General features: G+C 46.4%; 1 protein-coding gene across 1 annotated transcript; it reads right to left on the bottom strand.

The window, feature by feature from the left end:
• Positions 1–1,354: 1,354 nt before the first annotated feature.
• LOC311144934 (LETM1 domain-containing protein LETM2, mitochondrial-like) lies at positions 1,355–27,045 on the bottom strand. Its single transcript, XM_084181118.1, has 10 exons — positions 26,799–27,045; positions 20,849–20,917; positions 20,078–20,555; positions 10,163–10,306; positions 9,164–9,307; positions 8,622–8,945; positions 8,306–8,425; positions 7,586–7,681; positions 4,327–4,395; positions 1,355–3,818 (listed from the first exon to the last, which is right to left on the bottom strand). The coding sequence occupies exons 2-10, from the start codon at positions 20,893–20,895 to the stop codon at positions 3,765–3,767; spliced, it is 1,476 nt and encodes a 491-aa protein (XP_084037244.1). The 5' UTR covers positions 20,896–20,917; positions 26,799–27,045; the 3' UTR covers positions 1,355–3,764.

The raw sequence follows: 27,045 nt of genomic DNA, 5'->3' as shown, positions 1-27,045 counted from the left end.
CCAATAGAAAAGCTAATTGTCCACAGATTGGCGGTTGTGTTGATAATCAACAGTTATAAACTGGGTGGTTTGAGCCTTGAATGCTGATTGGCTGAAAGCCATGGTATACCACGGGTATGACAAAATATTTAATTATATTGGTAACCAGTTTATAATAGCAATAAGGCTCCTCGGGGGTTTGTGATATATGGGCAATATACCACGGCTAAGGGCTGTGCGTTGCGTCGTGCCTAAGAACAGCCCTTAGAACAACACCTCCTCGGGCCTTATTGCTTAATTAGGCGCTACTACAGCCACTCCTGTGTTAAGTAGCGAACTCTCTCGCTCTCTTACAATCAAAAATAAATGTACTATTTACAGCTGCAATCAACTACACGATGCCACTTCATTCAGTCATAGGGTGACACTTCACAATAAATTGCATAGATACCACGTGTTACATTTTCTGGTGTAATTATAATTATATGCAACTACACTAACTACCTGGACATCATTTGTAAAATTTCCTTACTTTAGACATTAGTGTTTTTTTATGTACCTTATCTGCAATGACCATTTACATCTGAACAATTACAGTCTGGTTACCAGGGTAGTTAGAGAGTAACTTCATGGCATAAAGGCAAGTTAAAGTGAAGTGTTGCCCAGTCTTAGAGTAAAATATTCAACAAACAAAATAAAATAAAGGAGGGCAATAGTTCATAGAACTCTTTAGTTTTGAGAGAGCTTGAGGGAGTGGCATAACCAACTGGACAGAGCAGTTGTACCTTTTCTACCAGACACTGAACATTGTATTTACAAATATACAAGAGGGGGAGGAGGAGGTGGTGGTAGTGGTTTTCGTTAGTCTGATCTGGAGGTGATTCAGCCAACTCGAAGAGACAAAACACACCTTTTCAAAGCAGTGGGTGGCCGTCCTATCGCCTCTGACCAAAACGTTGGCCGTCATTTTCTGTTCATTTCCCGACAATTCTACATGTTGCATCGCCACCGTTTGTCGACACCAAGGTGGTGACCCCTAAAGGTGGTGACCCCTAAAGGTGGTGACCCCTAAAGGCGTCAGCATGCTTCAGCTCAGCTGGCGCCTAGCCGAACCAGTGTGCTCGCATACTCTCTTAAAAAACCTTTGCTTGAAAAACAAGAAAAAAAGCGTCAATAGTACCGTTTGTCCATTTTGAGACGCCGTAGCCAGTCTCAAAATGACTGTACACTTCCTCAAAAGTCAGAATTAATCATAGATAACTCAAGAAATCTGTCATTAATTTTGAATTTTTTGCCCAAGAGCTCTTAGTCGCGCAATTTTACATCTAACTAAGATGTTTGGTGCAGTATTTTTTTATGATTTTATTTTCATGAAAACAAGTCGTCTCTAGTTGAATGACAACAAAGACTATACTGTTGAACAATCACCGATGAAGGGGTGTAGACTTAGAAATGTCTTGTTTTCGAAAGAAAAATAATAATAATTGTCCATTAAAATAACATCAAATTGATCAGAACTACAGTGTAGACATTGTTAATGTTGTAAATGGCTATTGTAGCTGGAAACAGCAGATTTTTTATGGAATATCTACATAGGTGTACAGAGGCCCATTATCAGCAACCATCAGTCCTGTGTTCCAATGGCATGTTGTGTTTGCTAATCCAAGTTTATCATTTTAAAAGGCTAATTGATCATTAGAAAACCCTTTTGCAATTATGTTAGCACAGCTGAAAACTGTTGTGCTGATTAAAGAAGCAATAAAACTGGCCTTCTTGAGACTAGTTGAGTATCTGGAGCATCAGCAATTGTGGGTTCGATTACAGGATCAAAATGGCCAGAAACAAAGAACTTTCTTCCGAAACTCGTCAGTCTTTTCTTGTTCTGAGAAATGAAGGTTATTCATTGCGAGAAATTGCCAAGAAACTGAAGATCTCGTACAACGCTGTGTACTACTCCCTTCACAGAACAGCGCAAACTGGCTCTAACCAGAATAGAAAGAGGAGTGGGAGGGTTAGTGCACAACTGAGCAAGAGGACTAATACATTAGAGTGTCTAGTTTGAGAAACAGACGCCTCACAGGTCCTCAACTGGCAGCTTCATTAAATAGTACCCGTAAAACACCAGTCTCAACGTCAACAGTGAAGAGGCGACTCCGGGATGCTGACCTTCTAGGCAGAGTTGCAAAGAAAAAGCCATATCTCAGACTGGCCAATAAAAAGAAAAGAACACAGACACTGGACAGAGGAAGATTGGAAAATCGAAGTTTGAGGTGTTCGGATCACAAAGAAGAACATTTGTGAGACGCAGACCAAATGAAAAGATGCTGAAGGAGTGCTTGATACCATCTGTCAAGCATGGTGGAGGTAATGTGATGGTCTGGGGGTGCTTTGGTGGTAGTAAAGTGGGAGATTTGTACAGGGTAAAAGGGATCTTGAAGAAGGAAGGCTATCACTCCATTTTGCAACGCCATGCCATACCCTGTGGACGGCACTTGATTAGAGCCAATTTTCTCCTACAACAGGACAATGACCCAAAGCACAGCTCCAAACTATGCAAGAACTATTTAGGGAAGAAGCAGTCAGCTGATATTCTGTCTATAATGGAGTGGCCAGCACAGTCACCGGATCTCAACCCTATTGAGCTGTTGTGGGAGCAGCTTGACCGTATGGTACGTAAGAAGTGCCCATCAAGCCAATACAACTTGTGGGAGGTGCTTCAGGAAGCATGGGGTGAAATCTCTTCAGATTACCTTAACAAATTGACAACTAGAATGCCAAAGGTCTGCAAGGCTGTAATTGCTGCAAATGGAGGATTCTTTGACGAAAGCAAAGTTTGAAGGACACAATTATTATTTTAATTAAAAATCATTATTTCTAACCTTGTCAATGACTACATTTCCTATGCATTTTGTTATATTTCCTATTCAAACTCGTTTCATGTGTGTTTCCATGGAAAACAAGGACATTTCTAAGTGACCCCAAACTTTTGAACGGTAGTGTATGCACGAACTCTACCGAACTGTTTCGGCTGGGAAGCATGCAGACGCCTTTAACACCGCGGCCACCCACTGCTTTCGTCTTTGAGGTATATCTAGTCAAGAGGAATCAGCTTCAACGCCTAATGAATCTGAGTCTAAATACAACCTGAAGTGAAACAGACTAAAGTTACACCAGACCAACCAACCAGCCGGTGTCTACATAAAAATTATAATAATATTTGTTACATCACTGGGTTACTGTGATCCCCAAAACAAAACGGTCCCAATCCAGGGACTTTTCAGAGTTTTCGTTACATTACATTGTCCTGCTGAGTTTGAGTGTGAAACACAATGGATGGAGTGCATGAACTTGAAACCAAATAGATGAAGGTGAGAAGAACCAGAGACTTATGAACAGACAGAGCAGAGGTCCATGTCCCGTTTGAAACGCCTGTCAGCGGCCTCACTCCAGGTGTAGCCAGAGATGAGAGGGGACTGATCCATGGACAGAATTAAAGAGAGCAAAGTGTCATTTTAGTCAAACGTCGTCTGATCTGACGACATTATCATCTCATGTGATGATCTTATGATGAGTAAATGACCCCTCTCTCCATCAGACACCGAGCTATTGGCTATACAGGGATCTTAGACTCAGGAGGAGGCGGCGTTAAGGAGGGCAGACGGGTGGTTGGGTTGACTGATCCCTTAGGTTGTAGATTAGCTTGATTGTCTAGGCCCCCCACCCATGAGGACACAGGGTTGGGGTGTGGTCAAGCCCCTACAGTCCTGCTCACTGTTACCTCCTGCTCACACTCCATTGGCGCTCATCTTGCTCTTCTGGGACGCATCTGCTCCTTTAGCCTAGAGGTCAGAGGACAATGGTTATTCTAGGAACAAACAATGGAAAAGAGACCGAAGGCATTCATTGAATTATGGTGACATGGACTTTAACAAATTTAATAAACTTACTTTTAAATAGCTTATTTACATACAGCAGTGCATGGTGTTTATTTACTTGATATTTTAGGAACATGTTGTTATGGGCATACTGTAATTTAACTACTAAATGGTTAATTGTTGTATGGTTAATTTGTGTCCAGGTGCCAACTATTTGAATGATTCCTATTATCTCTCCAATCTGTTTCTTCCCGTAGAGCAAGTGTGTGTGTGTGAGATTAGGATGTCGTGAGAAAGATGAGACAGTATTGGGCTTAATGGGATTACAGCCATAAACTTGTAAACAAACACACACTGATTTATCCTCACAGTCATCACTATCTGGCCATGCTAGAAAAGCACTGCACTTTCTGCCGTTCCATCTAGTAACTAATCCCTGTGGGTACATGACTGGGGGTCAAAGGTGACTGACCTGGATAACCTGGGCAGGGGTAGGAGGTTTGTCTGAGACGATGGCAGCCTTGTCTCTCACCTCCTCCGCCTGGAGGAACAGAAACACACCAGACATGAGGACACTGTATACTGCTCCAAGGGTCATTCTGGAGAAGATTCCTGTCTCAGCCTCCAGTATCTATGCTGCAATAGTCTATGTGCCGGGGGGCTAGGGTCAGTCTGTTATATCTGGTGTTATTCTCCTGTCTTATCCGGTGTCCTGTGTGAATTTAAGTATGCTCCCTCTAATTCTCTCTCTCTCCCTCCCCTCCCGGAGGACCTGAGCCCTAGGACCATGCCTCAGGACTACCTGGCCTGATGACTCCTTGCTGTCCCCAGTCCACCTGGTCGTGCTGCTGCTCCAGTTTCAACTCTTCTGCCTGTGACTATGGAACCCTGACCTGTTCACCGGACGTGCTATCTTGTCCCAGACCTGCTGTTTTCAACTCTCTCCCTCTACCACACCTATTTCAACCTCTAAATGCCCGGCTATGAAAAGCCAAGTGACATTTACTCCTGATGTACTGACCTGTTGCAACCTCTACAACCACTGTGATTATTATTTGACCCTGCTGGTCATCTATGAACGTTTGAACATCTTGGAGAAAAATCTGGCCTTAATGGCCATGTACTGTTATAATCTCCACCCGGCACAGCCAGAAGGGGACTGGCCACCCTTCAGAGCCTGGTTCCTCTCTAGGTTTCTGCCTTTCTAGGGAGTTTTTTCTAGCCACCGTGCTTCTACATCTCCATTGCTTGCTGTTTGGGGTTTTAGGCTGGGTTTCTGTATAGCACTTTGTGACATCTGCTGATGTAAAAAGGGCTTTATAAATACATTTGATTGATTGATTCCTGACTGGTCTGTCTTTGACCAGAGCTACCGAGCTCATGATTGGGGCTCATGATTGGTGGAAATATTGCCTTCCATCTTTGGCTTTTGTTATCCAATGAAAGCACTTTGTGTTTTGATGGAATGTGAGTGATGATCCAATCATGTGTTGCATTCGGAGGTTCCATTTCCCTACCATACAAAATACAGTGGCTTGCGAAAGTATTCACCCCCCTTGGCATTTTTCCTATGTTGTTGCCTTACAAACTGAGTTTGTATCATTTGATTTACACAACATGCCTACCACCTTGAAGATACAAACAAGAAATAAGACAAAAGAACAGACAACTTGAGCGTGCATAACTATTCACCCCTCCAAAGTCAATACTTTGTAGAGCCACCTTTTGCAGCAATTACAGCTGCAAGTCTCTTGGGGTATGTCTCTATAAGCTTGGCACATCTAGCCACTGGGATTTTTGCCCATTCTTCAAGGCAAAACTGCTCCAGCTCCTTCAAGTTGGATGGGTTCCGCTGGTGTACAGCAATCTTTAAGTCATACCACAGATTCTGAATTGGATTGAGGTCTGGGCTTTGACTAAGCCATTCCAAGACATTTAAATGTTTCCCCTTAAACCACTCGAGTGTTGCTTTAGCAGTATGCTTAGGGTCATTGTCCTGCTGGAAGGTGAACCTCCATCCCAGTCTCTGGAAGACTGAAAGGTTTCCCTCAAGAATTTCCCTGTATTTAGTGCCATCCATCATTCCTTCAGTTCTGACCAGTTTCCCAGTCCCTGCCGATGAAAAACATCCCCACAGCATGATGCTGCCACCACCATGCTTCACTGTGGGGATGGTGTTCTCGGGGTGATGAGAGGTGTTGGGTTTGAGCCAGACATAGTGTTTTCCTTGATGGCCAAAAAGCTCAATTTTAGTCTCATCTGACCAGAGTACCTTCTTCCAAATGTTTGGGGAGTCTCCCACATGGCTTTTGGCGAACACCAAACGTGTTTGCTTATTTTGTGATCCGTGAATTTTGGTGGGTGGCCCTCTCTTGGCAGGTTTGTTGTGGTGACATACTATTTCCATTTTTTAATAATGGATTTAAATGGTGCTCCGTGGGATGTTCAAAGTTTCTGATATTTTTTTATAACCCAACCCTGATCTGTATTTCTCCACAACTTTGTCTCTGACCTGTTTGGAGAGCTCCTTGGTCTTCATGATGCCGCTTGCTTGGTGGTGCCCCTTGCTTAGTGGTGTTGCAGACTCTGGGGCCTTTCAGAACAGGTGTATATATATACTGAGATCATGTGACAGATCATGTGACACTTAGATTGCACACAGGTGGACTTTATTTAACTAATTATGTGACTTCTGAAGGTAATTGGTTGCACCAGATCTTATTTAGGGGCTTCATAGCAAAGGGGGTGAATACATATGCACGCACCACTTTTCCGTTATTTATTTGTTCGAATATTCTGAAAAATGAATTTTTTTTAATTTCACTTCACCAATTTTGACTATTTTGTGTATGTCCATTACATGAAATCCAAATAAAAATCAATTTAAATTACAGGTTGTAATGCAACAAAATAGGAAAAACGCCAAGGGGGCTGAATACTTTTGCAAGGCACTGTAAAGTTATCATGTTTTATACCCTTTAGTGTGTAGCCTAGCCAAAATCAAACCATATCCAGAGGCAATCATTTTATATAAACTTTATTTAATTGTCCAGTAGCCAAAGGTACAATCCTAGTCATAATATATTATTAGCAACCCATGCTAGTTGTTGCATATTAGATCTCCCCTCTTAAAATATTTTGAACAGATATTTCCATCTCTGTCACATGAAACTGCTCGCTTTTGACAACAGTGTTTTCCCACTAATTGCCTTGTGCGCATTGCAAACTCATTGCTTTTTAACGTTTATTTTTATTTTTATGTAGCTTAGGCCTACTGGTTGTATGAATTTGGGATCTATCATCCCACAACTGTCCCAGAGTCTGTTTGGAATAGGCTATTTCTTTCTCGACAAGCTGACCAATAGAATAGGTAACGTTTTCTACTATGGGGGATAGTAGATTGACATAGGCTAGTGATTTTGCTGTTCGTTACTCATCTTGTTGGCTGGGGAAAAGTAAATGTGGACATCGGAATTCGGTAAGAAGAAACCGCACATCGTTGCGTCCTCCACATGCATGTTGTTTTGTTAAGATGAATTACCATAATCTAAATGGGAATTCTCATTCTGAGCACTGTGGGTGGACGCCCTAATCAGGTTACGCATCCAATGCATATGGGTCAGGTAAATTTCTCCAATGTCAGGTAAATTAAAATGCTGCCGGTCAAATGCTGCTGCCACATTTTCATAACGGAAACCCTGTTGTGTGTGTGTGTGTGTCTGTGTACTGACCAGCCTGTCTTTGATGACCAGAGCTGGGTCCACCAGTAAGTCTGAGGAGGAAGCTGTTGTTCCCTCTGGGATCTCAGACGGGGGAGGAGTGGCCTTCTGCAACACACAACACAACTCGATGTTACACTACCATCATACATACTTACACATTTCTCTCATGATCTCACACTGTTCTGAAAACAAAAACACACACACAAATGGAATGATAAAACCAGTTATGTAACCTTCCACAGAGTGTCCTGAGACTGTTAGAGACTCATAGGCTGCATTTACACAGTCTTTTGACCAATCAGATCAGTTTTTAAAAATATCTGATGTGAAAAGAGCTGATGTGATTGTTCAAAAGACCAATTATTTTAAAAAATATCACAATTGGGCTGGCTGTGTAAACTCAGCCTTAGAGAGTTGGCAGCAGGAACATACAGTACTTCACATGGCTGACCTGCATTTCTACATCACTACAATCAAGAGGTCTCCATGGTCTGATGGTCAAGCCTTAGTTCTCGGGGAAACCTATGCTTCTGTGGGACTCACTGGAGGCATAAATGTACCTTGATCCCAAACCTAGAATCAGATTACCTTTCACCAATCTGAACTGAGCTGGTTGGGGGTGTCTTACCTCTAATTGGGTACAGGCAATATGATGTCTTACCTCTAGTTTGGGTACAGGGGGTATGATGTCTTACCTCTAGTTTGGGTACAGGGGGTATGATGTCTTACCTCTAGTTTGGGTACAGGGGGTATGACGGGTATGATGGGTTTGACATCGGTCAGGTACATGGCTCTGGAGAGCAGCAGCAGAGAGGGAGGAACGTTCTCCTTCAAGTGCAGGTCCAACCACTGGAACAGAGAGAGGTTACAGGTCACTGAAGAAGCCAATCGTTTGTCGTCCAAAATGGCACCCTATTCCCTAAGAAATAGGGTGCCATTTGGGACACAACCCTTATAATACAATTAATAGATTAACTCCTTTAGTGGCTTGAAGTGATGCATCTTTAACAAGGTGATCTGCAGATAGATAGATTGAGTGTCTGACCTGTTGCATCTGCTGGCGTAGCTGGTCAGTGGTCAGACCCAGTGACCTCATCCCTCTGCTACGACATGCTGCCTGCAGCTCTGACACACTCATAGCAGGCACACCCTCAGTGGCGATCACCTCATCGTCTGCTTTGATGGTTCTCAGCTGCATCATCAGCTGGAAGCGGAGCAGGTTATTGGTTCCTATGGGCTGCAGCTCTAGCAGCTTACATAGGGCCACCAGCTGGGGGCGCTCTAGATGCTCCAGCGTCAACTCGTCTTCAAACAGCTTGGAGAACTTGACGATGTCCTTAGTGGTGGGCTGCTCCCCTGTGTGACGCACCTGGAGATGACACAGGGAGGACAGGGGTTAGTTAGAGCAGTCTTGGGACTCTAGTCATGCAGACAGGCTTAGGATGCATAATCACATCTTGAGCGTTATCAGGTCTGTTTTACCTTTTGACCAGGGCTACCGAACACAACGGGATGAAAACTTGAAACACTCATGACATCATGAATCAGTGCTTTGGATGCGTGACCTTTGCCCCCTGGCTAAATTACCTTCTGTACATAGGTGGAGAAGCGCTGCGTCTCATCCTCGGTCAAAGCCTTGGTCTTGTTCCTCTTAGCCATCTCTGCTATGGTCTCTTGGAGGAACTTAGCCAGCTCTAGCTTAGCAGCAAGACCCTTTTTCTGCTTCTCCACCTAAAGAGAAAGAAAGGGGGGAAAGAGAGAGGGAGAGAAGGATAGGAGAAAGATACGTTATTTCTCAAATGCATAGGCATAGCCTTATGCATAGGCTAGCATTAGCTAATAGCAATTGGTTTTAGAAACAGAGCATGTTCTAAAAAGGAGCCTCAATCGCATTCTATCAAGTTGCTAGGTAATGTTTAAGAGGGTCTATTTGAAAACAATTCCACTTTCAAAGTGCACCAGTTGGCTAATGGTAGTCTCTACCACTGCTTCCTGTTGGTATCCCAATGGCCATGATGTGAGAGGCCAGGCACCACTGTTGTACAGGAACAGGAGGACATATCTGAGAGCCATTCAGCCATGAGTGATCAACAGCTAGCCAGAGCAGACAGGGACCATTGGAGCCGATAGGTCAGGCCTACTGGGGCTAATCCCACACAAAGACCTGGGGTATATCCCAATAAAGTGTGCACTCTTTCATTATTCCCGACAAATGTAAAAACAATGGATTGGTGTAGGCATGGGCTAAGGAGTTTCTTAGAACAGTAATGTACTGCCAAATCTATGAAGGGAGGTGAACAAGTGCACAAGAAAGGAGAGATTACTGAGACACACCCCTGCTTATTCTACTGGCCTACAGGTCTGTGGAAGGATATCCCCTACTGGGGTGCATCTCAATAGTGTGGTTTTGTCTCCTTTCCTTCATCTGCATTGATATGGAAGAACAGGAAAACAGCCATTTTCACCTAAGGTATCATGACTTCAGATCAGTGCAGATGAATGAGAGGAGACAAGGAAGCAAGTTTAGACCATTGATATGCAGCCATCAACAGGGTCATTAACATTGTAACAGTGTGAAAAACGTGCCTTCTTGGTCTCTGTCTCGAAGGTGGAGGGCAGCATCTCAGGGAAGAGCTTGAGGAAGACCGGAAGCAGGAACTCCATGAAGGGGACAATGATGAAGACCATGAAGGGCAGCAGGCGGAACAGGTCAGCACACGTCCTCATCAGCTGGAGATACACAGACAACATTTAGCAAACCAAACAGTAACATGTCTGACAACAATAAGTAACAACATCAGAGGAGAGAAAGAAAAGAGAGGGGGAGAAAGAGACAGAGCGAGAGAGAGTGAGAGAGGAGAGCGAAAGAGAGGAGAGAGGAGAGCAAAAGAGAGGAGAGCGAGAGAGAGGAGACAGAGAGACAGAGGAAAGCGAGAGAGAGTAGAGCGAGAGAGATAGAGAGAGGAGTGCGAGAGAGAGGAGAGCGAGAGAGGAGAGCGAGGAGAGCGAGAGAGAGGAGAGCGAGCGAGGAGAGCGAGAGAAGAGAGCGAGCGAGAGCGAGAGAAGAGAGCGAGCGAGAGAAGAGAGCGAGCGAGAGAAGAGAGCGAGCGAGAGAGAGAGAAGAGAGCGAGCGAGAGAGAGAGAAGAGAGCGAGCGAGAGAGAGAGAGAAGAGAGCGAGTGAGAGAGAGAGAGAAGAGAGCGAGTGAGAGAGAGAGAAGAGAGCGAGAGAGAGAAGAGCGAGAGAGAGGAGAGCGAGAGTGGAGAGCGAGAGTGGAGAGCGAGAGAGAGAGGAGAGCGAGAGAGAGAGGAGAGCGAGAGGAGACAGAGCGAGAGAGAGGAGACAGAGCGAGAGAGAGGAGAGCGAGAGAGAGGAGAGCGACAGAGAGAGGAGAGCGACAGAGAGAGGAGAGCGACAGAGAGAGAGGAGAGCGACAGAGAGAGAGGAGAGCGACAGAGAGAGAGGAGAGCGACAGAGAGAGAGGAGAGAGAGAGAGAGAGAGGAGAGCGACAGAGAGAGAGGAGAGCGAGAGAGAGAGAGAGAGAGGAGAGCGCGAGAGAGAGAAGAGGGGAGAGCGTGAGAGAGAGAGAGAGAGAGAAGAGAGCGAGAGAGGAGAGAGAAGAGAGCGAGAGAGAGAGGAGAGTGAGAGAGGAGAGCGAGAGAGAAAGAGGAGCGAGAGAGACAAGAGCGACAGAGATAGGAGAGCGACAGAGAGAGAGGAGAGGAGAGCGTGAGAGAGGAGAGCGACAGAGAGAGAGAGGAGAGCGACAGAGAGAGAGGAGAGCAACAGAGAGAGGAGAGCGAGAGAGAGGAGAGAGCGACAGAGATAGGAGAGGAGACAGAGAGAGGAGAGCGAGAGAGAGTAGAGCGACAGAGGAGAGCGGAGAGCGAGAGAGAGAGGAGAGGAGAGCGACAGAGAGGAGAGCGACAGAGAGAAGAGAGCGAAAGAGGAGAGCGAGAGGAGAGCGAGAGAGAGTGAGAGAGAGGAGAGCGAGAGGAGAACGAGAGGAGAGCGAAAGAGCGAGAGAGAGGAGACAGAGCGAGAGAGAGGAGAGCGACAGAGAGAGCGAGAGAGAGAGAGAGGAGAGCGAGAGGAGAGCGACAGAGCGAGAGAGAGGAGACAGAGCGAGAGAGAGGAGAGCGACAGAGAGAGCGAGAGAGAGAGAGAGGAGAGCGAGAGGAGAGCGAGAGGAGAGCGACAGAGCGAGAGAGAGGAGACAGAGCGAGAGAGAGGAGAGCGACATAGAGGCGAGAGAGAGGAGAGAGAGGAGAGCGAGAGAGAGGAGAGCGAGAGAGCGATAGAGCGAGAGAGCGATAGAGAGCGAGAGGAGAACGAGAGGAGAGCGAAAGAGTGAGAGAGGAGAGCGACAGAGAGAGAGAGAGGAGAGCGACAGAGAGAGAGAGGAGAGCGACAGAGAGAGAGGAGAGCGACAGAGAGAGAGAGGAGAGCGACAGAGAGAGAGAGGAGAGCGACAGAGAGAGAGAGGAGAGCGACAGAGAGAAGAGAGGAGAGCACGAGAGAGAGAAGAGAGGAGAGCGACAGAGCGAGAGAGGAGACAGAGCGAGAGAGAAGAGAGCGACAGAGAGAGGAGAGCGACAGAGAGAGAGGAGAGCGACAGAGAGAGAGGAGAGCGACAGAGAGAGAGGAGAGCGCGAGAGAGAGAAGAGAGGAGAGCGCGAGAGAGAGAAGAGAGGAGAGCGTGAGAGAGAGAAGAGAGGAGAGCGTGAGAGAGAGAGAGAGAAGAGAGCGTGAGAGAGAGAGAGAGAAGAGAGCGTGAGAGAGAGAAGAGAGCGAGAGGAGAGAGAGCGAGAGAGAAAGAAGAGCGAGAGAGAGGAGAGCGACAGAGAGAGAGAGAGAAGAGAGCGAGTGAGAGAGAGAGAAGAGAGCGAGTGAGAGAGGAGAGCGAGAGAAGAGCGAGAGTGGAGAGCGAGAGTGGAGAGCGAGAGAGAGCGAGAGGAGAGCGACAGAGCGAGAGAGGAGACAGAGCGAGAGAGAGGAGAGCGACAGAGAGAGGAGAGCGACAGAGAGAGGAGAGCGACAGAGAGAGGACAGCGACAGAGAGAGGACAGCGACAGAGAGAGGAGAGCGACAGAGAGAGGAGAGCGACAGAGAGAGGAGAGCGACAGAGAGCGACAGAGAGAGGAGAGCGACAGAGAGAGAGGAGAGCGACAGAGAGAGAGGAGAGCGACAGAGAGAGAGGAGAGCGAGAGAGAGAGAGAGGAGAGCGAGAGAGAGAGAGAGAGAGAGAGAGGAGAGCGTGAGAGAGAGAAGAGAGGAGAGCGTGAGAGAGAGAGCGAGAGAGAGGAGAGAGAAGAGAGCGAGAGAGAGAGGAGAGTGAGAGAGGAGAGCGAGAGAGAAAGAAGAGCGAGAGAGAGGAGAGCGAGAGAGACAAGAGAGACAGAGATAGGAGAGCGACAGAGAGAGAGGAGAGGAGAGCGTGAGAGAGGAGAGCGACAGAGAGAGAGAGGAGAGCGACAGAGAGAGAGGAGAGCGACAGAGAGAGCGAGAGAGAGAGGAGAGAGAGAGAGAGGAGACAGAGCGACAGAGATAGGAGAGGAGACAGAGAGAGAGGAGAGGAGAGCGAGAGAGAGGAGAGCGACAGAGAGAGGAGAGCGAGAGAGAGTAGAGCGACAGAGAGAGGAGAGCGAGAGAGTGGAGAGCGAGAGAGAGCGAGGAGAGCGAGAGAGAGCGAGGAGAGCGAGAGGAGAGCGAGAGAGAGAGGAGAGGAGAGCGACAGAGAGAAGAGAGCGAAAGAGGAGAGCGAGAGGAGAGCGAGAGAGAGGAGGGCGAGAGGAGAATGAGAGGAGAGCGACAGAGCGAGAGAGAGGAGACAGAGCGAGAGAGAGGAGAGCGAGAGGAGAGCGAGAGGAGAGCGACAGAGAGGAGACAGAGCGAGAGAGAGGAGAGCGACAGAGAGGCGAGAGAGAGAAGAGCGAGAGAGAGAGAGGAGAGCGAGAGAGAGGAGAGCGAGAGAGAGGAGAGCGAGAGAGCGATAGAGAGCGAGAGGAGAACGAGAGGAGAGCGAGAGAGTGAGAGAGAGGAGACAGAGCGAGAGAGAGGAGAGCGACAGAGAGAGCGAGAGAGAGAGAGAGGAGAGCGAGAGGAGAGCGAGAGGAGAGCGACAGAGCGAGAGAGAGGAGACAGAGCGAGAGAGAGGAGAGTGACAGAGAGGCGAGAGAGAGAAGAGAGAGAGGCGAGAGAGAGGAGAGCGAGAGAGAGAGAGGAGAGCGAGAGAGAGGAGAGCGAGAGAGAGGAGAGCGAGAGAGCGATAGAGAGCGAGAGGAGAACGAGAGGAGAGCGAGAGAGAGAGGAGAGCGACAGAGAGAGAGAGAGGAGAGCGACAGAGAGAGAGAGGAGAGCAACAGAGAGAGAGAGGAGAGCGACAGAGAGAAGAGAGGAGAGCACGAGAGAGAGAAGAGAGCGACAGAGCGAGAGAGGAGACAGAGCGAGAGAGAAGAGAGCGACAGAGAGAGAGGAGAGCGACAGAGAGAGAGGAGAGCGCGAGAGAGAGAAGAGAGGAGAGCGCGAGAGAGAGAAGAGAGGAGAGCGCGAGAGAGAGAAGAGAGGAGAGCGCGAGAGAGAGAGAGAGAGAGAGAGAAGAGAGCGAGAGAGAGGAGAGAGAAAAGAGCGAGAGAGAGAGGAGAGTGAGAGAGGAGAGCGAGAGAGAAAGAAGAGCGAGAGAGAGGAGAGCGAGAGAGACAAGAGCGACAGAGATAGGAGAGCGACAGAGAGAGGAGAGGAGAGCGTGAGAGAGGAGAGCGACAGAGAGAGAGAGGAGAGCGACAGAGAGAGAGGAGAGCGACAGAGAGAGCGAGAGAGAGAGGAGAGAGAGCGAGAGAGAGGAGAGCGAGAGAGAGAGAAGAGAGCGAGAAGAGAGCGAGAGAGAGAAGAGAGCGAGAGAGAAAGGAAAGCGAGAGAAGAGAGCGAGAGAAGAGAGCGAGAGAAGAGAGCGAGAGAGACAAGAGCGACAGAGATAGGAGAGCGACAGAGAGAGAGGAGAGGAGAGTGAGAGAGAGGAGAGCGACAGAGAGAGGAGAGCGACAGAGAGGAGAGCGACAGAGTGGAGAGCGAGAGAGAGAGAGGAGAGCGAGAGGAGAGCGACAGAGAGAAGAGCGACAGAGAGAAGAGAGCGAAAGAGGAGAGCGAGATAGGAGAGCGACAGAGAGAGAGGAGAGCGAGAGTGAGGAGAGCGAGAGGAGAACGAGAGGAGAGAGAGAGCGAGAGAGAGGAGAGCGAGAGAGCGCGATAGAGAGAGGAGAGCGAGAGGAGAGCGACAGAGCGAGAGAGAGGAGACAGAGCGAGAGAGAGGAGAGCGACAGATAGAGAGGGGCGAGAGAGAGAAGAGCGAGAGGAGAGCGAGAGGAGAGCGAGAGAGAGAGAGGAGAGCGAGAGAGAGAGAGGAGAGCGAGAGAGAGGAGAGCGACAGAGAGAGAGAGGAGAGCGACAGAGAGAGGGGTGAGAGAGAGAAGAGCGAGAGGAGAGCGAGAGAGAGAGAGGAGAGCGAGAGAGAGAGAGGAGAGCGAGAGAGAGAGAGGAGAGCGAGAGAGAGGAGAGCGACAGAGAGAGAGAGGAGAGCGACAGAGAGAGAGAGAGGAGAGCGACAGAGAGAGAGAGGAGAGCGACAGAGAGAGAGGAGAGCGACAGAGAGGAGAGCGACAGAGAGGAGAGCGACAGAGGAGAGCGACAGAGGAGAGCGATAGCGAGCGAGAGAGCGATAGCGAGCGACAGAGAGAGAGGAGAGCGACAGAGAGAGGAGAGCGACAGAGAGAGAGAGAGGAGAGCGACAGAGAGAGAGAGAGAGGAGAGCGACAGAGAGAGAGGAGAGCGACAGAGAGGAGAGCGAGAGAGAGGAGCGCGAGAGAGAGAAGAGAGTGAGAGAGAAAGGAGAGAGAGAGAAGAGAGCGAGAGAAGAGAGCGAGAGAGACAAGAGCGACAGAGAGAGGAGAGGAGAGCGTGAGAGAGGAGAGAGAGAGAGGAGAGCGACAGAGAGAGAGGAGAGCAACAGAGAGAGCGAGAGAGAGGAGAGCGAGAGAGAGGAGAGAGAGCGAGGAGAGCGAGAGAGAGAGAAGAGAGCGAGAAGAGAGCGAGAGAGAGAAGAGAGCGAGAGAGAAAGGAGAGCGAGAGAAGAGAGCGAGAGAGACAAGAGCGACAGAGATAGGAGAGCGACAGAGAGAGAGGAGAGGAGAGCGAGAGAGAGGAGAGCGAGAGAGAGGAGAGCGAGAGAGAGGAGAGTGAGAGAGTGGAGAGCGAGAGAGAGTGGAGAGCGAGAGGAGAGCGAGAGAGAGAGGAGAGCGAGAGGAGAGCGAGAGAGGAGAGCGACAGAGAGAAGAGCGACAGAGAGAAGAGAGCGAAAGAGGAGAGCGAGAGTGAGGAGAGCGACAGAGAGAGAGGAGAGGAGAGCGAGAGTGAGGAGAGCGACAGAGAGAGAGGAGAGCGACAGAGAGAGAGGAGAGCGAGAGGAGAACGAGAGGAGAGAGAGAGCGAGAGAGAGGAGAGCGAGAGAGCGCGATAGAGAGAGGAGAGCGAGAGGAGAACGAGAGGAGAGCGACAGAGCGAGAGAGAGGAGACAGAGCGAGAGAGAGGAGAGCGACAGAGAGACAGGGGCGAGAGAGAGAAGAGCGAGAGGAGAGCGAGAGGAGAGCGAGAGAGAGAGAGAGGAGAGCGAGAGAGGAGAGCGAGAGTGAGGAGAGCGACAGAGAGAGAGGAGAGGAGAGCGAGAGTGAGGAGAGCGACAGAGAGAGAGGAGAGCGAGAGAGAGAAGAGCGACAGAGAGAAGAGAGCGAAAGAGGAGAGCGAGATAGGAGAGCGACAGAGAGAGAGGAGAGGAGAGCGAGAGTGAGGAGAGCGACAGAGAGAGAGGAGAGCGAGAGAGAGGAGAGCGACAGAGAGAGAGGAGAGCGAGAGGAGAACGAGAGGAGAGAGAGAGCGAGAGAGAGGAGAGCGAGAGAGAGGAGAGCGAGAGAGCGCGATAGAGAGAGGAGAGCGAGAGGAGAACGAGAGGAGAGCGACAGAGCGAGAGAGAGGAGACAGAGCGAGAGAGAGGAGAGCGACAGAGAGAGAGGGGCGAGAGAGAGAAGAGCGAGAGGAGAGCGAGAGGAGAGCGAGAGAGAGAGAGGAGAGCGAGAGAGAGAGGAGAGCGAAAGAGAGAGAGGAGAGCGAGAGAGGAGAGCGACAGAGAGAGAGAGAGAGAGAGAGAGAGAGAGAGAGAGAGAGAGAGAGAGAGAGAGAGAGAGAGAGAGAGAAGAGCGCGAGAGAATAACAGGGGTTAGAAGCCAAACATTGCCATATGGTTTATTGGCATTATAGGAGATAAAGTGATGCAATGTCAGTTTTGCAGTGCACAACACCTATGTACAGAGTGGATGCCAAACATTTAGAAATGTGACCGACAAAAACATTTTGAAATGTGACTGACAAAACGTTTTTCTTTGACCTCCCAAGTCACCAAAACGAATGTCTGTGGCCACGTCTTAAGCCATGAGACAAGAAGGAATCCCCTTGACCCAACATGGGCAACACTATGTTAGGATTCTGTCCCTCAGTCTCTGGCAAACTACCAGGACTGCCAGACCCTTGCTAAAATAGACCCGGTGCCGAGTAAAGCTCTACCATGGCATTCACACAGCATGGGTCACACGGCGGGCTGTTTGGATGTGTGTGTTTGTGTGCCTTTCCTGTATCATTGAGGCAATAGGCTCAATGCATCCTTTTAAAATCAGCCTTACTGATAAACCTGGAGGCTGAAGTCAGAGGACTTGCGTGTGTATCTATATGCAGGGGGTTTTCTTCATAGAAAAGTATTGGGCGGGCCACCTATGTCCAAACAGTAAAAAAAAAAAAAGATACATTTTCAGTTTAAACTTAAAGGTAGAAAATGGACCTAAATATATATTGTTATAAGATCCTCTTTGAGAACGAACAATCACCAAATATAAAAGCTAGACAGTCAGGGAGAATCTAAAATTCCAAAGATGATGCATTCAAGAGTATTTGTGTCATAGCATGGGGCCCCCATTGATTTTGTTATAATGTTGGAGTCACTCAGATAGCATAAGCCATGGCAAAATGTGTAGAAATGCAGGAAAGGAGCTTTTGTCACTATGGTCAACAGGAGAGCCTCTAAAATTGGCTGGGTGTTCAACTAGAATACCTCACGACATGTGGTGGACTCCTTTGGTTGCGTTCAATAGGCACAATGAGAGAAAACAACATGTTCAAACTGAAAGCAAAAATGAGCAGCAGTGTTACTGGTTTAACAAGTTAAAAAAGGTAGCACCTTGCCCTGTTATGTGCCAGACTGCTGAACACCTCCCAGAGATTGAGGCGATCAGCTGATCATTGTATCGTGATTCTCCGGTTCCTGGTACTCCTAAATTACTACACATCAGAGTACATTCCTGTAAATCCTGCCCTCCAATTAACTGAAAGGCACATGCTACATAAGACAGATCTATGAGAATCACATGAGACTACAGTATGCAGAAGCAATTCTGCTTTCTTTGGTAACAGTACAGTAAGACCAAGGGTGTGTTCGGAAATTCTGAGTGTTTCGCTCTCTGAGCGTTCAGAGCGCACACTGGACGCTCTGGCCGAGGAGTAGGGTTGATCCGAGTGTTCTGACCTCACAATGGCAGTCAAGCACCCAAGCTAACTGGCTAACGTTGGCTAGCTTGCTAGCTACTTCCAAACACAAATGAGCAAACACCTCACTCTGACCATTTTACTCGCCCTAGCAGAGCTGGTTAGGCTGTTTTTATGTTATCCAGAGCGTTGGTGACTAACTGTGCTGCTGGCAACAATTTCATTACGCTTTTTTAACTACGTTTACTGACACCTGCCATATTCAACGGGTGTTGAGCGTTCGTAAATTCCTCAGTTATTCTGAGCTCTGGCACACTCAGACGAGAGTGCTCTGAAATCGGAGGAGATGGCCAGAGCGAATTTACGAACACACCCCAATTCAGAGCCATAGATTTAGAATTCTAACGGCATTCTAATTTTGCCACTAAAAGTTTGATAGCTAGAATACAAATCAGGATGTTATTGTCATGGAGCATTGAGCGTCAACATGGAGGGTAGTAGTTAGCAGAGAGAGTGCTGCTCGTCTAGACCGTGAACCCTTCAACCAACTGCAGTCACTGTTTGAAACAACACCCTCTTAATTGGATTCCCCAAGATGGAGCTGTGTCACCACATTAGACGTATCAAATCCGCATCCCAAATGGGACCCAATTCCCTATATAGTGTACTACTTTTGAACAAAGGTCTAGGAGGCCCCAGTCAAAAGTAGTGCACTATATAGGGAATAGGGTGCCATTTGGGACGCAACCAAGATTCTCTCACCCTGCTCTCAGCCATAAAATTATGATTCACCCTGTTATTTACTAGGGTTTGGCGGTATCCCGATTTTCATACCGTCTCTGTACCATACCGTGGGTATATGGTATTACCGGAAGCGCACACAAGGGCCGCAATTTTTTATATTTTTTTGGGGGGGGGATGCACAAAACAATTTAGGCAAAAGGAATCTTGAGCCAGGAGGGGATTGAATGTCTCTTCTGTAACCAAGAAGCTTGATCTTGACATCCAGCCACTTAGCTAGCAAGTTAGTAAACCAAACGCATAGCTGGAGCACTGAGCTGGATATAACTTATTTGACATATCTTAGATTTCTTATAGTTATACGCAGTGGTGTAGCACTCACCCCCAGACCCCGAAAAAAACGAACAAAACTCTAAATATACCGTATATCGGGGTATCGCCCAAGCCTTTTATTTACTCCTTCAGGACCATGTTAAACATAGAGCGAGCTCAGCCTACACTTCCTGCATGGTCACATCAATAGTCACAACAATGACAGTCTGACCTACTATGCACGTGCTGGCTGCCGTGAGGGCAATATGCAGGAGACAGTTTAGAGTCAATACAAAACATAGTCACATACAGGTCAAATACAGCTCAGCACTTTCAATCAATTTTTACATGCTGATCATCATCACTAAGTCTAACCATGCTCTAGTCTCGTCCAGTGCTGGTCAGAAGGTCGGTGGAAGCCATAGATGGCTTGGTTGTTTAGCAACAAAACCGAAGTGTGCGCAACTATGGGGCAAAACAGATAAAGTTGCACAATGAGTACTCTCAAATACAACATTACAGGTGTTGGTTAGCTAGCTAGCAAATTTGAGCCATATTAGCATAGATGTGACATCAGTCAAAATACCTCAAAACAAGACATGGTATCTAGAACAAGATCAAAGGAGCTGAAACGAGCCACTTATGATTCACCACATGGCAGGTTCTTGTCATTGTTGCTAGCTATCTGGTCACCCAGAACCATAACACCACATAGCCTTCTGCCCCTCTGAGGCACACGCATCGTTTTGGTGATATTGTCAGCTAAGCTGTCCATTGGTGGGACGTTATAGGCCATGGTGGCTAACATCTGGGATGGAGCAGCTAGATGAAACATTGGTTTATTGTGTATCACTCCCCCGGCCTTACCCGTCTCCTCTCCCTGCGTGAGAGCAGTTGTCCATGCAGCAGTCTCCACACCATCCTCCCTGCGATCTTGGTATCGATCCCCAACAGCCTGAAACCATTGTAGTAGTGTTTCAGCTCATCCACTACCCTCTGGCCAATAGACTTCCTCACTACCTGGACCGTAGGGGCAGCAGCTGCAGCCGCTACAGAGGGGCCATTCTTGGGGGTCTCTGGGGGGTCATCCTGGGCAGGGGTGGCGGGGGCTTTGGTGTCCTGCTTGGTGTCCTGCAGCCAGACACAGGAGCTGTGCAGAGATCTGGCCAGCAGGGTGGTGCTGTGTGGTCTGGCACCATGGAGCCGAACGCACTGAGGGTAGCCAGACCTAGAGTGCCTGAGGGAGGGTAGGGGCGACAGGCAGCTGGGGGGGTCCAGGTGGTGGTGGACGTAGGTGGAGGGGAGGGGGCAGCAGCTGTGCCTTTTAGACAGCAGGTAGGATCCCCTGGAGACAGAACACAGATACACCTGTATGTCAGTGACTGCCTGGTCATATGTGATGTATCCTTACTTTCACTGCAGCAGTCAGTCATACACACTGCTGTAAAGTAAACGAGACCAATGTATTTACAGTTAGCTTGTTTACATATTCAACTCTTCCAAAAGACTTCCTGAGTGTTAATCAACTGATTTAGCTACTAGGGATCTTGTGGACACGGACAGTGGCCCCACTGTGTGGTAGAGGTTAGTGCAGGTCTAAATGGTTTATAATGTAGAGCAGGTGACCTGGTCTCCTACCTTGATCTTGTTACTGCCAGAAGCACCTGTGGACTGAACACTGCCATTGCACTAGCAGATCGAGGTCTCCTGAAAGGGTGAACAACAAGATCAGTGAAATGGATAAATACTGTTACTTTACCATTTTCTAGTACTGATGGATGTATAGTGTCAAGCTATTCAATTTCCAACCCCATGGCTTTGTAATGAATTTAGTAGGGGTGTGACGTTTAAACGACATTGGGATCGTTAACATTTTGAAAAAATCCCTAACCGAAAAATGTAAAATCACAGCGCAGTTATCACAAAACATTATTTATTTGACGTATTATAGCCTAACTAGACGATAGGCTATAAAAAGGCCTTGGGAAAGTTGTGTAATTTAAATAAAACCAGGGAGAAAGAGGCAAACTTTAGGCTACTTTGATGAAAATGCGAGATACAGTTTACCAAGACATATGCGGATGGTTCTTTCTGCCTGCCCCCTCCTCACTCTCCATTGCGCTGGCTCGTCTGATCTTTCTCTTTGTTAATGTGAATGTGTACACAGTCTGTTGTGTGTAGAATATCCTAGCCTATTCATTGATGATAGGCCCTGCTTTACTGAAGTTGCGAGACACATCCAATCCAATAAATTGCAAGATACAGCATTCCATTGCAAGATACAGCTTTTGATTACCGATAGATAGGCCTAGTGAACGGTTCTGACTGTCTGTCTGGTGGAAAACCTGCCTATACTGTGCCCCTCCCCTCTCACTTCCTCGCTATGAAATATGCAAGTATTTGTGTTCTCTGAAGTACTGCAACTAATCAGTCTCCTCTGTTCCAAAAATACTGATTCTTAGGAGTCGATTCCTAGCTGAATCAAATATTGACACTCAGAAGTGGGAGTTGACACCGGGAGTCGACGTGTGTAAGGAGTCGAGGACTCTCTACCACTATGTCCCTTTCCAAATCTGAAAGGGACGCACAGCAAGATCCGGGGATGGAGGGACGGAGTAGCCATGACTGCGGTAGATGGAACTGCATTGCCCCCAAGTGGTTATACGCAGGACCCTTTTGCCTTGTGAATTCACATGCAATTTTAAGATTAGTTTCTTATCGATTAAACTGAAGGAAAAAAATGACTGTTTAAACTTTAAGAAACATTTTCCATTTGTCACATCCCTAGGATTTGGCATTATAAGCATATACGTGCTGAAAGGCCGATGACTCAAAGACTGTGTGTAGGCTAGCTAGCAGATTGTAACGGGCTAATGTGAAAAGGGTTGGGCAATATTTGGAGAGTCCTCTTCTACGATATGCTACTCGAAATATTGCGATATCCGATATAATCGTTTTGTGCCGATAATGACTAGATCATTCCAATCTGTGCAATTTTTGTGCTTATTTACGATATTCTAGTCACATTCTCATTAAATAATCTTAGTATGTCTAAAAAAAATTATAAGGCTTAGTTAATTCATTTAGACTTCACTTTCAACATATTGATACAGCCTAACTGATAAAACTGCAGTTGATTTGTAAAGTTCAAATAGAGTATAGTTTTGAACATCACAATATATCTTCTTACACTTCACAATATATCGTCAATGTCAAATATCACGATATTCGATTTATACATATAAATCGGCACAACCCTAAATGTATTGGCGTAGCACAGAGAATTTGACCAACTTTAACTTGGCAATACTTCAATTCCTGACTTGCAAGACAACCAATGCCTTCTAAACGTCCATGTCTAGTTGATGGGGGTTCGTTTGAATTTAGAAAATGCACCGTTATTAAATTAAAATGTTTTGCTCCATTAAGTAATCCAACATTGTGTATGCCGCCATCTTGTCTATTTCAAATCTTCTCTCATTGATCGAGACAGGTGAGTGTCATCATGACATGCGGCAAGATGGTGGCGTACACATCATTGAATTACTTAATTGAGCAAAACATTTATTTTATTTAATGATGGAGTATTTTCTAAATTCAAAGAAGAATTTGAATTTTAAATCATCTTTAGAGAAGAGAAAAAGTAAAAGCTGTAGTCATTCTGTGGACTAATTATCCATTTGTTCCACATCCCGAAATTGACATCACTTGCTGGCGCCAAGTTTTATTTGAGTACATGTAGGCCTATGCTGGTACCTGCTGGTAAGTGTGTCAATGGAAACTCCGCCCCTGTATGCTATCCTCTGGATCTTTAACTTCACGACAAGCTATAGAGTACCACAGTATAAGGCAGCCCCCGCACCTCTCTGATTCAGAGGGGTTGGGTTAAATGCGGAAGACACATTTCAGTTAAATGCATTCAGTTGTACAACTGACTAGGTATCCCCTTTTCCCTTTCCCTTTACCCATAAAACCTAGCGGTCAAACAAGGAAATGGTTTCAATTGTTTTTCCACCATTCATTTTTCCCATAGGGGATTTTAGAAACACTTAAAATAAGGGCTGTGTTTTGTGTAGGCTTATCCAGGCGTGACGATAACCGTGTAAATCTCTCTAGGACAAGGTGACGTTTATCAATATATTCACCTGTATTTACCCCCCAAAAATGAAATCCTAATTAGCTGCTAATGTGGCTATCATAAAGAACTACAAATGCCATGATGACGAGATTGACGAATCTAGGCAAAGGAAAAATCTCTGAACTAATATATGTTAGCTCAATTTAGTAATGAATAAATTGGCTACATTTCTTTAAATTGACAATTCTGTGAACTGTCTTGTGCAAGTTTTAAATTTACACAATACCTGTTAGCAAAGGTGTCAGCTAGAAATGACATGCAGGAGCTTGCAGGGATTTGTAGTCATGCATGATGTCTACTTTCATGCTAATTAGCATTTTAGAATCTGAGAGTAAATGGAGCTGAATATATTGATAGAAGTCACCTTGTCTGAGAGAGATTTACATGGTTATCAAAACGTCACGCCAGGGTAAGCCTACAAGAAACACAGCCCTTATTTTATTATTATTATTATTTTAAGTGTTTCTAAAATTCCCTGTGGGAAAAATGAATGGTGAAAAAACGATTGGAACCATTTCCCTGTTTGACCGCTAGGTTTTATGGGTATTATGACACCTCCACTGTGGGGCTCTGAGGGAGAGTATTTAACTGCTCCTATGCAAGAAAAGGCAGCGAACTGAAAACAAGTATGCCATGACAATGAAATGTGTATATTCTGAATTAGGGGAGGATGGAGAACAATCAACATTTTTTATTCGGATTTCAATCTGCCCCAAAAAATCTAATATTAAAATAAAACAAGTGTGGATGGTTCTCCATCCTCCCCTGATTTAGAATATCCAATTTTTATGGCATGTTTTAATTTTAATTTTTAACCCTTATTTAAATAGGCAATTCTTATTTACAATGACGGCCTACACCGGCCAAACCCAGACGACGCTGGGCCAATTGTGCGCCTCCCTATGGGACTCCCAATCACGAGAGCGGAGGACAGTTGGTGGAGTTGGTGGTGAAACAGCCGGGCCAATGACGTCGGAAAAAAGAGATGTCCGGAGTATCCATAGTCCTGTGGAGGAAAAACGATGTCTGACAGACAGCTGTGGGATAAGGAGACATATACTTGGATGACGGAGGAGGAATGGAAGGAAAAAGAGAGGCAGAGAATGTCTAAGAGAGAGAGGGAGGAAGATTGTGAGATTGAGTCTGGAAAAAATGGCGGGAAAAAGGGAGAAGGTTTGGTAAAGAAGAATGGTAGGAAATGTAAGCAAAGTGAGCTGAAGACACTAGGAGAAATGGAAGTGAATGAAGGTGAAGTATCGGAGGTGGTAGGTGTGGTGAAGTACTCGGAGCCAGAGGCTTGCACAGAGGGTCAGGATAAAGATGAGTTGTTTGTGTTTCTGTTGGGCAGAGGGAGAAGGCGCTCAGAGTTAAACAAATGGGGGAAAGAATTGTGAATTGTTTCGCTCTCAAGAAAAGGGCGCCATTGAAAGGAGTGATTACTGGGGTAGCAGTAAATGTAAAAGTGGACCAACTGAAGGGGAAGATTCCTGGTGTTTGTGATGTTCGTCGTTTGTAAACAGGGTGGCGAGAGTGGGGAAACAGAAGAGTCATTGTCTGTTCTTTTGAGTTTTGAAGTTGAGTCTTTGCCTGACAAAGTGAAGTTAGGAAATAGAAGTTATCCTGTACGAGCTTATGTGCCAAATACATTACGATGTTACAGGTGTCAAACTTATGGGCATGTGGCAGCAGTATGTAGGAGGGAGGTTCCGAGGTGTGAGAAGTGGGGGGCCAGTATGATATATATATTTTTTTTTTTTATTATAATAATGTATGCACTCACTAACTGTAAGTCGCTCTGGATAAGAGTGTCTGCTAAATGCCTAAAATGTAAATGTAAGTGTGCAGAAGGGCATGAGACAACGGAATGTGTAGCATTGGGGAAAGTAGTGGTATGTGCTAATTGTAGGGGTGCCCATGGGGCTGGGGATCAGACATGTTCCGTGCGAGAGAAGCAGGTTGAGGTTTCCAGGGTAAGAGTAGTGAAGAAGTTGTCATATGCTGAGGCAGTGAAGAAAGTAGAGGAAGAGGGGTCAAGGGGGAGGAGTGGTGAGAGTAGTAGATATGTACCAGTACAGAGGGATAGGCCAACAAGTGATATATGTTTCAGTAAGATTGGATTTTTAGCGTTTATAGCAATGGTTATTAATTGTACTGCTGGGATGGAACGTAAATCGAAGAAAATTGAGATTGTGGTGGCAGCTGCAGAGAGGTATTTGGGTGTGTGGTACTTGACATCAGAAGAGTTACAGGGAGTGTTAAGTGGTGATGTCCCATCATTTCAGGTTGAGGGCATGAGGTAGGAATGAATATATTTAAATAGTGCAGAAGGGTGGTGTTAATTATTAATAATAATTTTGAATTAGTGAGTTAGATGGTAGGGTATTTATTTATTTTATTTTTCAAGCAAAATATAAGGGAGTTGTACTCCAGTCTAGTAGGTGGCGGTAATGCAACAAATTGGATGCCAACCGCCGTTAAACCTCATTCAAGAAGAAGAAGAAGATGAAGACTCCCAATTACGGCCGGTTGTGATACAGCCTGGAATCGACCCAGGGTGTCTGTAGTGACACCTCTAGCACTTAGATGCAGTGCCTTAGACTGCTGCGCCACTCGGTTGCTATTGGCGAGAGAGTACAGAATATCCCAAATAAAATACATTTTACGTTGGTGCAGAACTGAACCATATACCTACCGGCTTTCTAAAAAGTAGGGTAAACAATGCTTTCCTGTAGATATTTTGTCTCAAATTTCGAGCAGCTGAAGGACAAACCGCACAGACAACCTTACAGCCTGATTAATCAACAAAAAACTCACCAGAAGCGGGCGTGCGAAGCAAGCAGAGCGAGGCGGGTGGAAAGGACCGGGCAGGCAGAGCAGGACTGTATGCTAGCAGAATATCTTTGCTGATAGCTATGTTGTGTTTCTATAAGTGGATTAATTGGTCTAATAATACAAACATGTTATAACTTGTAATGGTCTGACTAGGCGATATTTTTTTATAGCTATGAGTAGACCTATGACTATGTCACATGGAGAACGTAAACAGACAATGTCACAGGAACAATTGAGTCTGTCGAGACAAAATAATCATTAGGTACTGCCTGGTAACTTGACTAGCTAAAGGTACAGAGAGTTCTCTATGCCATCGACCAGCTACTCTTGAAAGATGCTTGAACGGGGCAATTTACTAAACTATCAATCTGGCCACAACGCAACCAGTGTCAAGCTCACGCGATAGCTAGCTAGTTAACAACAACATGCTATTGTGGCAAGCTATCTAGTATGTGCAGATTGGCTGAAGACCGTTAATCTAGCTAGCTAAATAGCTAACGTCTGCAGTCTTTTCACAGTTTGACAACGGAACATCTAAAATATCGGATGACCTTAGCAAACATAATAAAAGCTGAAAATATAAGTCAATTGACGATGAGCTTTGCTCGCTTAACTTACCTCGAATGTCAAATGTCCTGCTATGGCTGCCGACTGGGCGTCGTAAAGCTGATCTAAAAGAACAAAATAGTACAATCCATTCACAGTAGTCGGCTGATTGAAGATGTGCGACGAAAATAACGATTGATGTGATAATAAACACATTTACTATGGGTTTATTACTAGTATTCCTCCGAGAAAGGTCCTGTACCCTTTTGGTCAACTTCGCCAATTTTTTGCTGCTGCTCTGAAAAGGTTATTGCAATTC

This window comes from Coregonus lavaretus (assembly GCF_964263955.1).
Source record: "Coregonus lavaretus genome assembly, chromosome: 17".
Classification (NCBI taxonomy): Eukaryota; Metazoa; Chordata; class Actinopteri; order Salmoniformes; family Salmonidae; genus Coregonus; species Coregonus lavaretus.
Note: the sequence above shows the minus strand (reverse complement) of the source record. Positions and strands in the feature narration are given on the sequence as shown.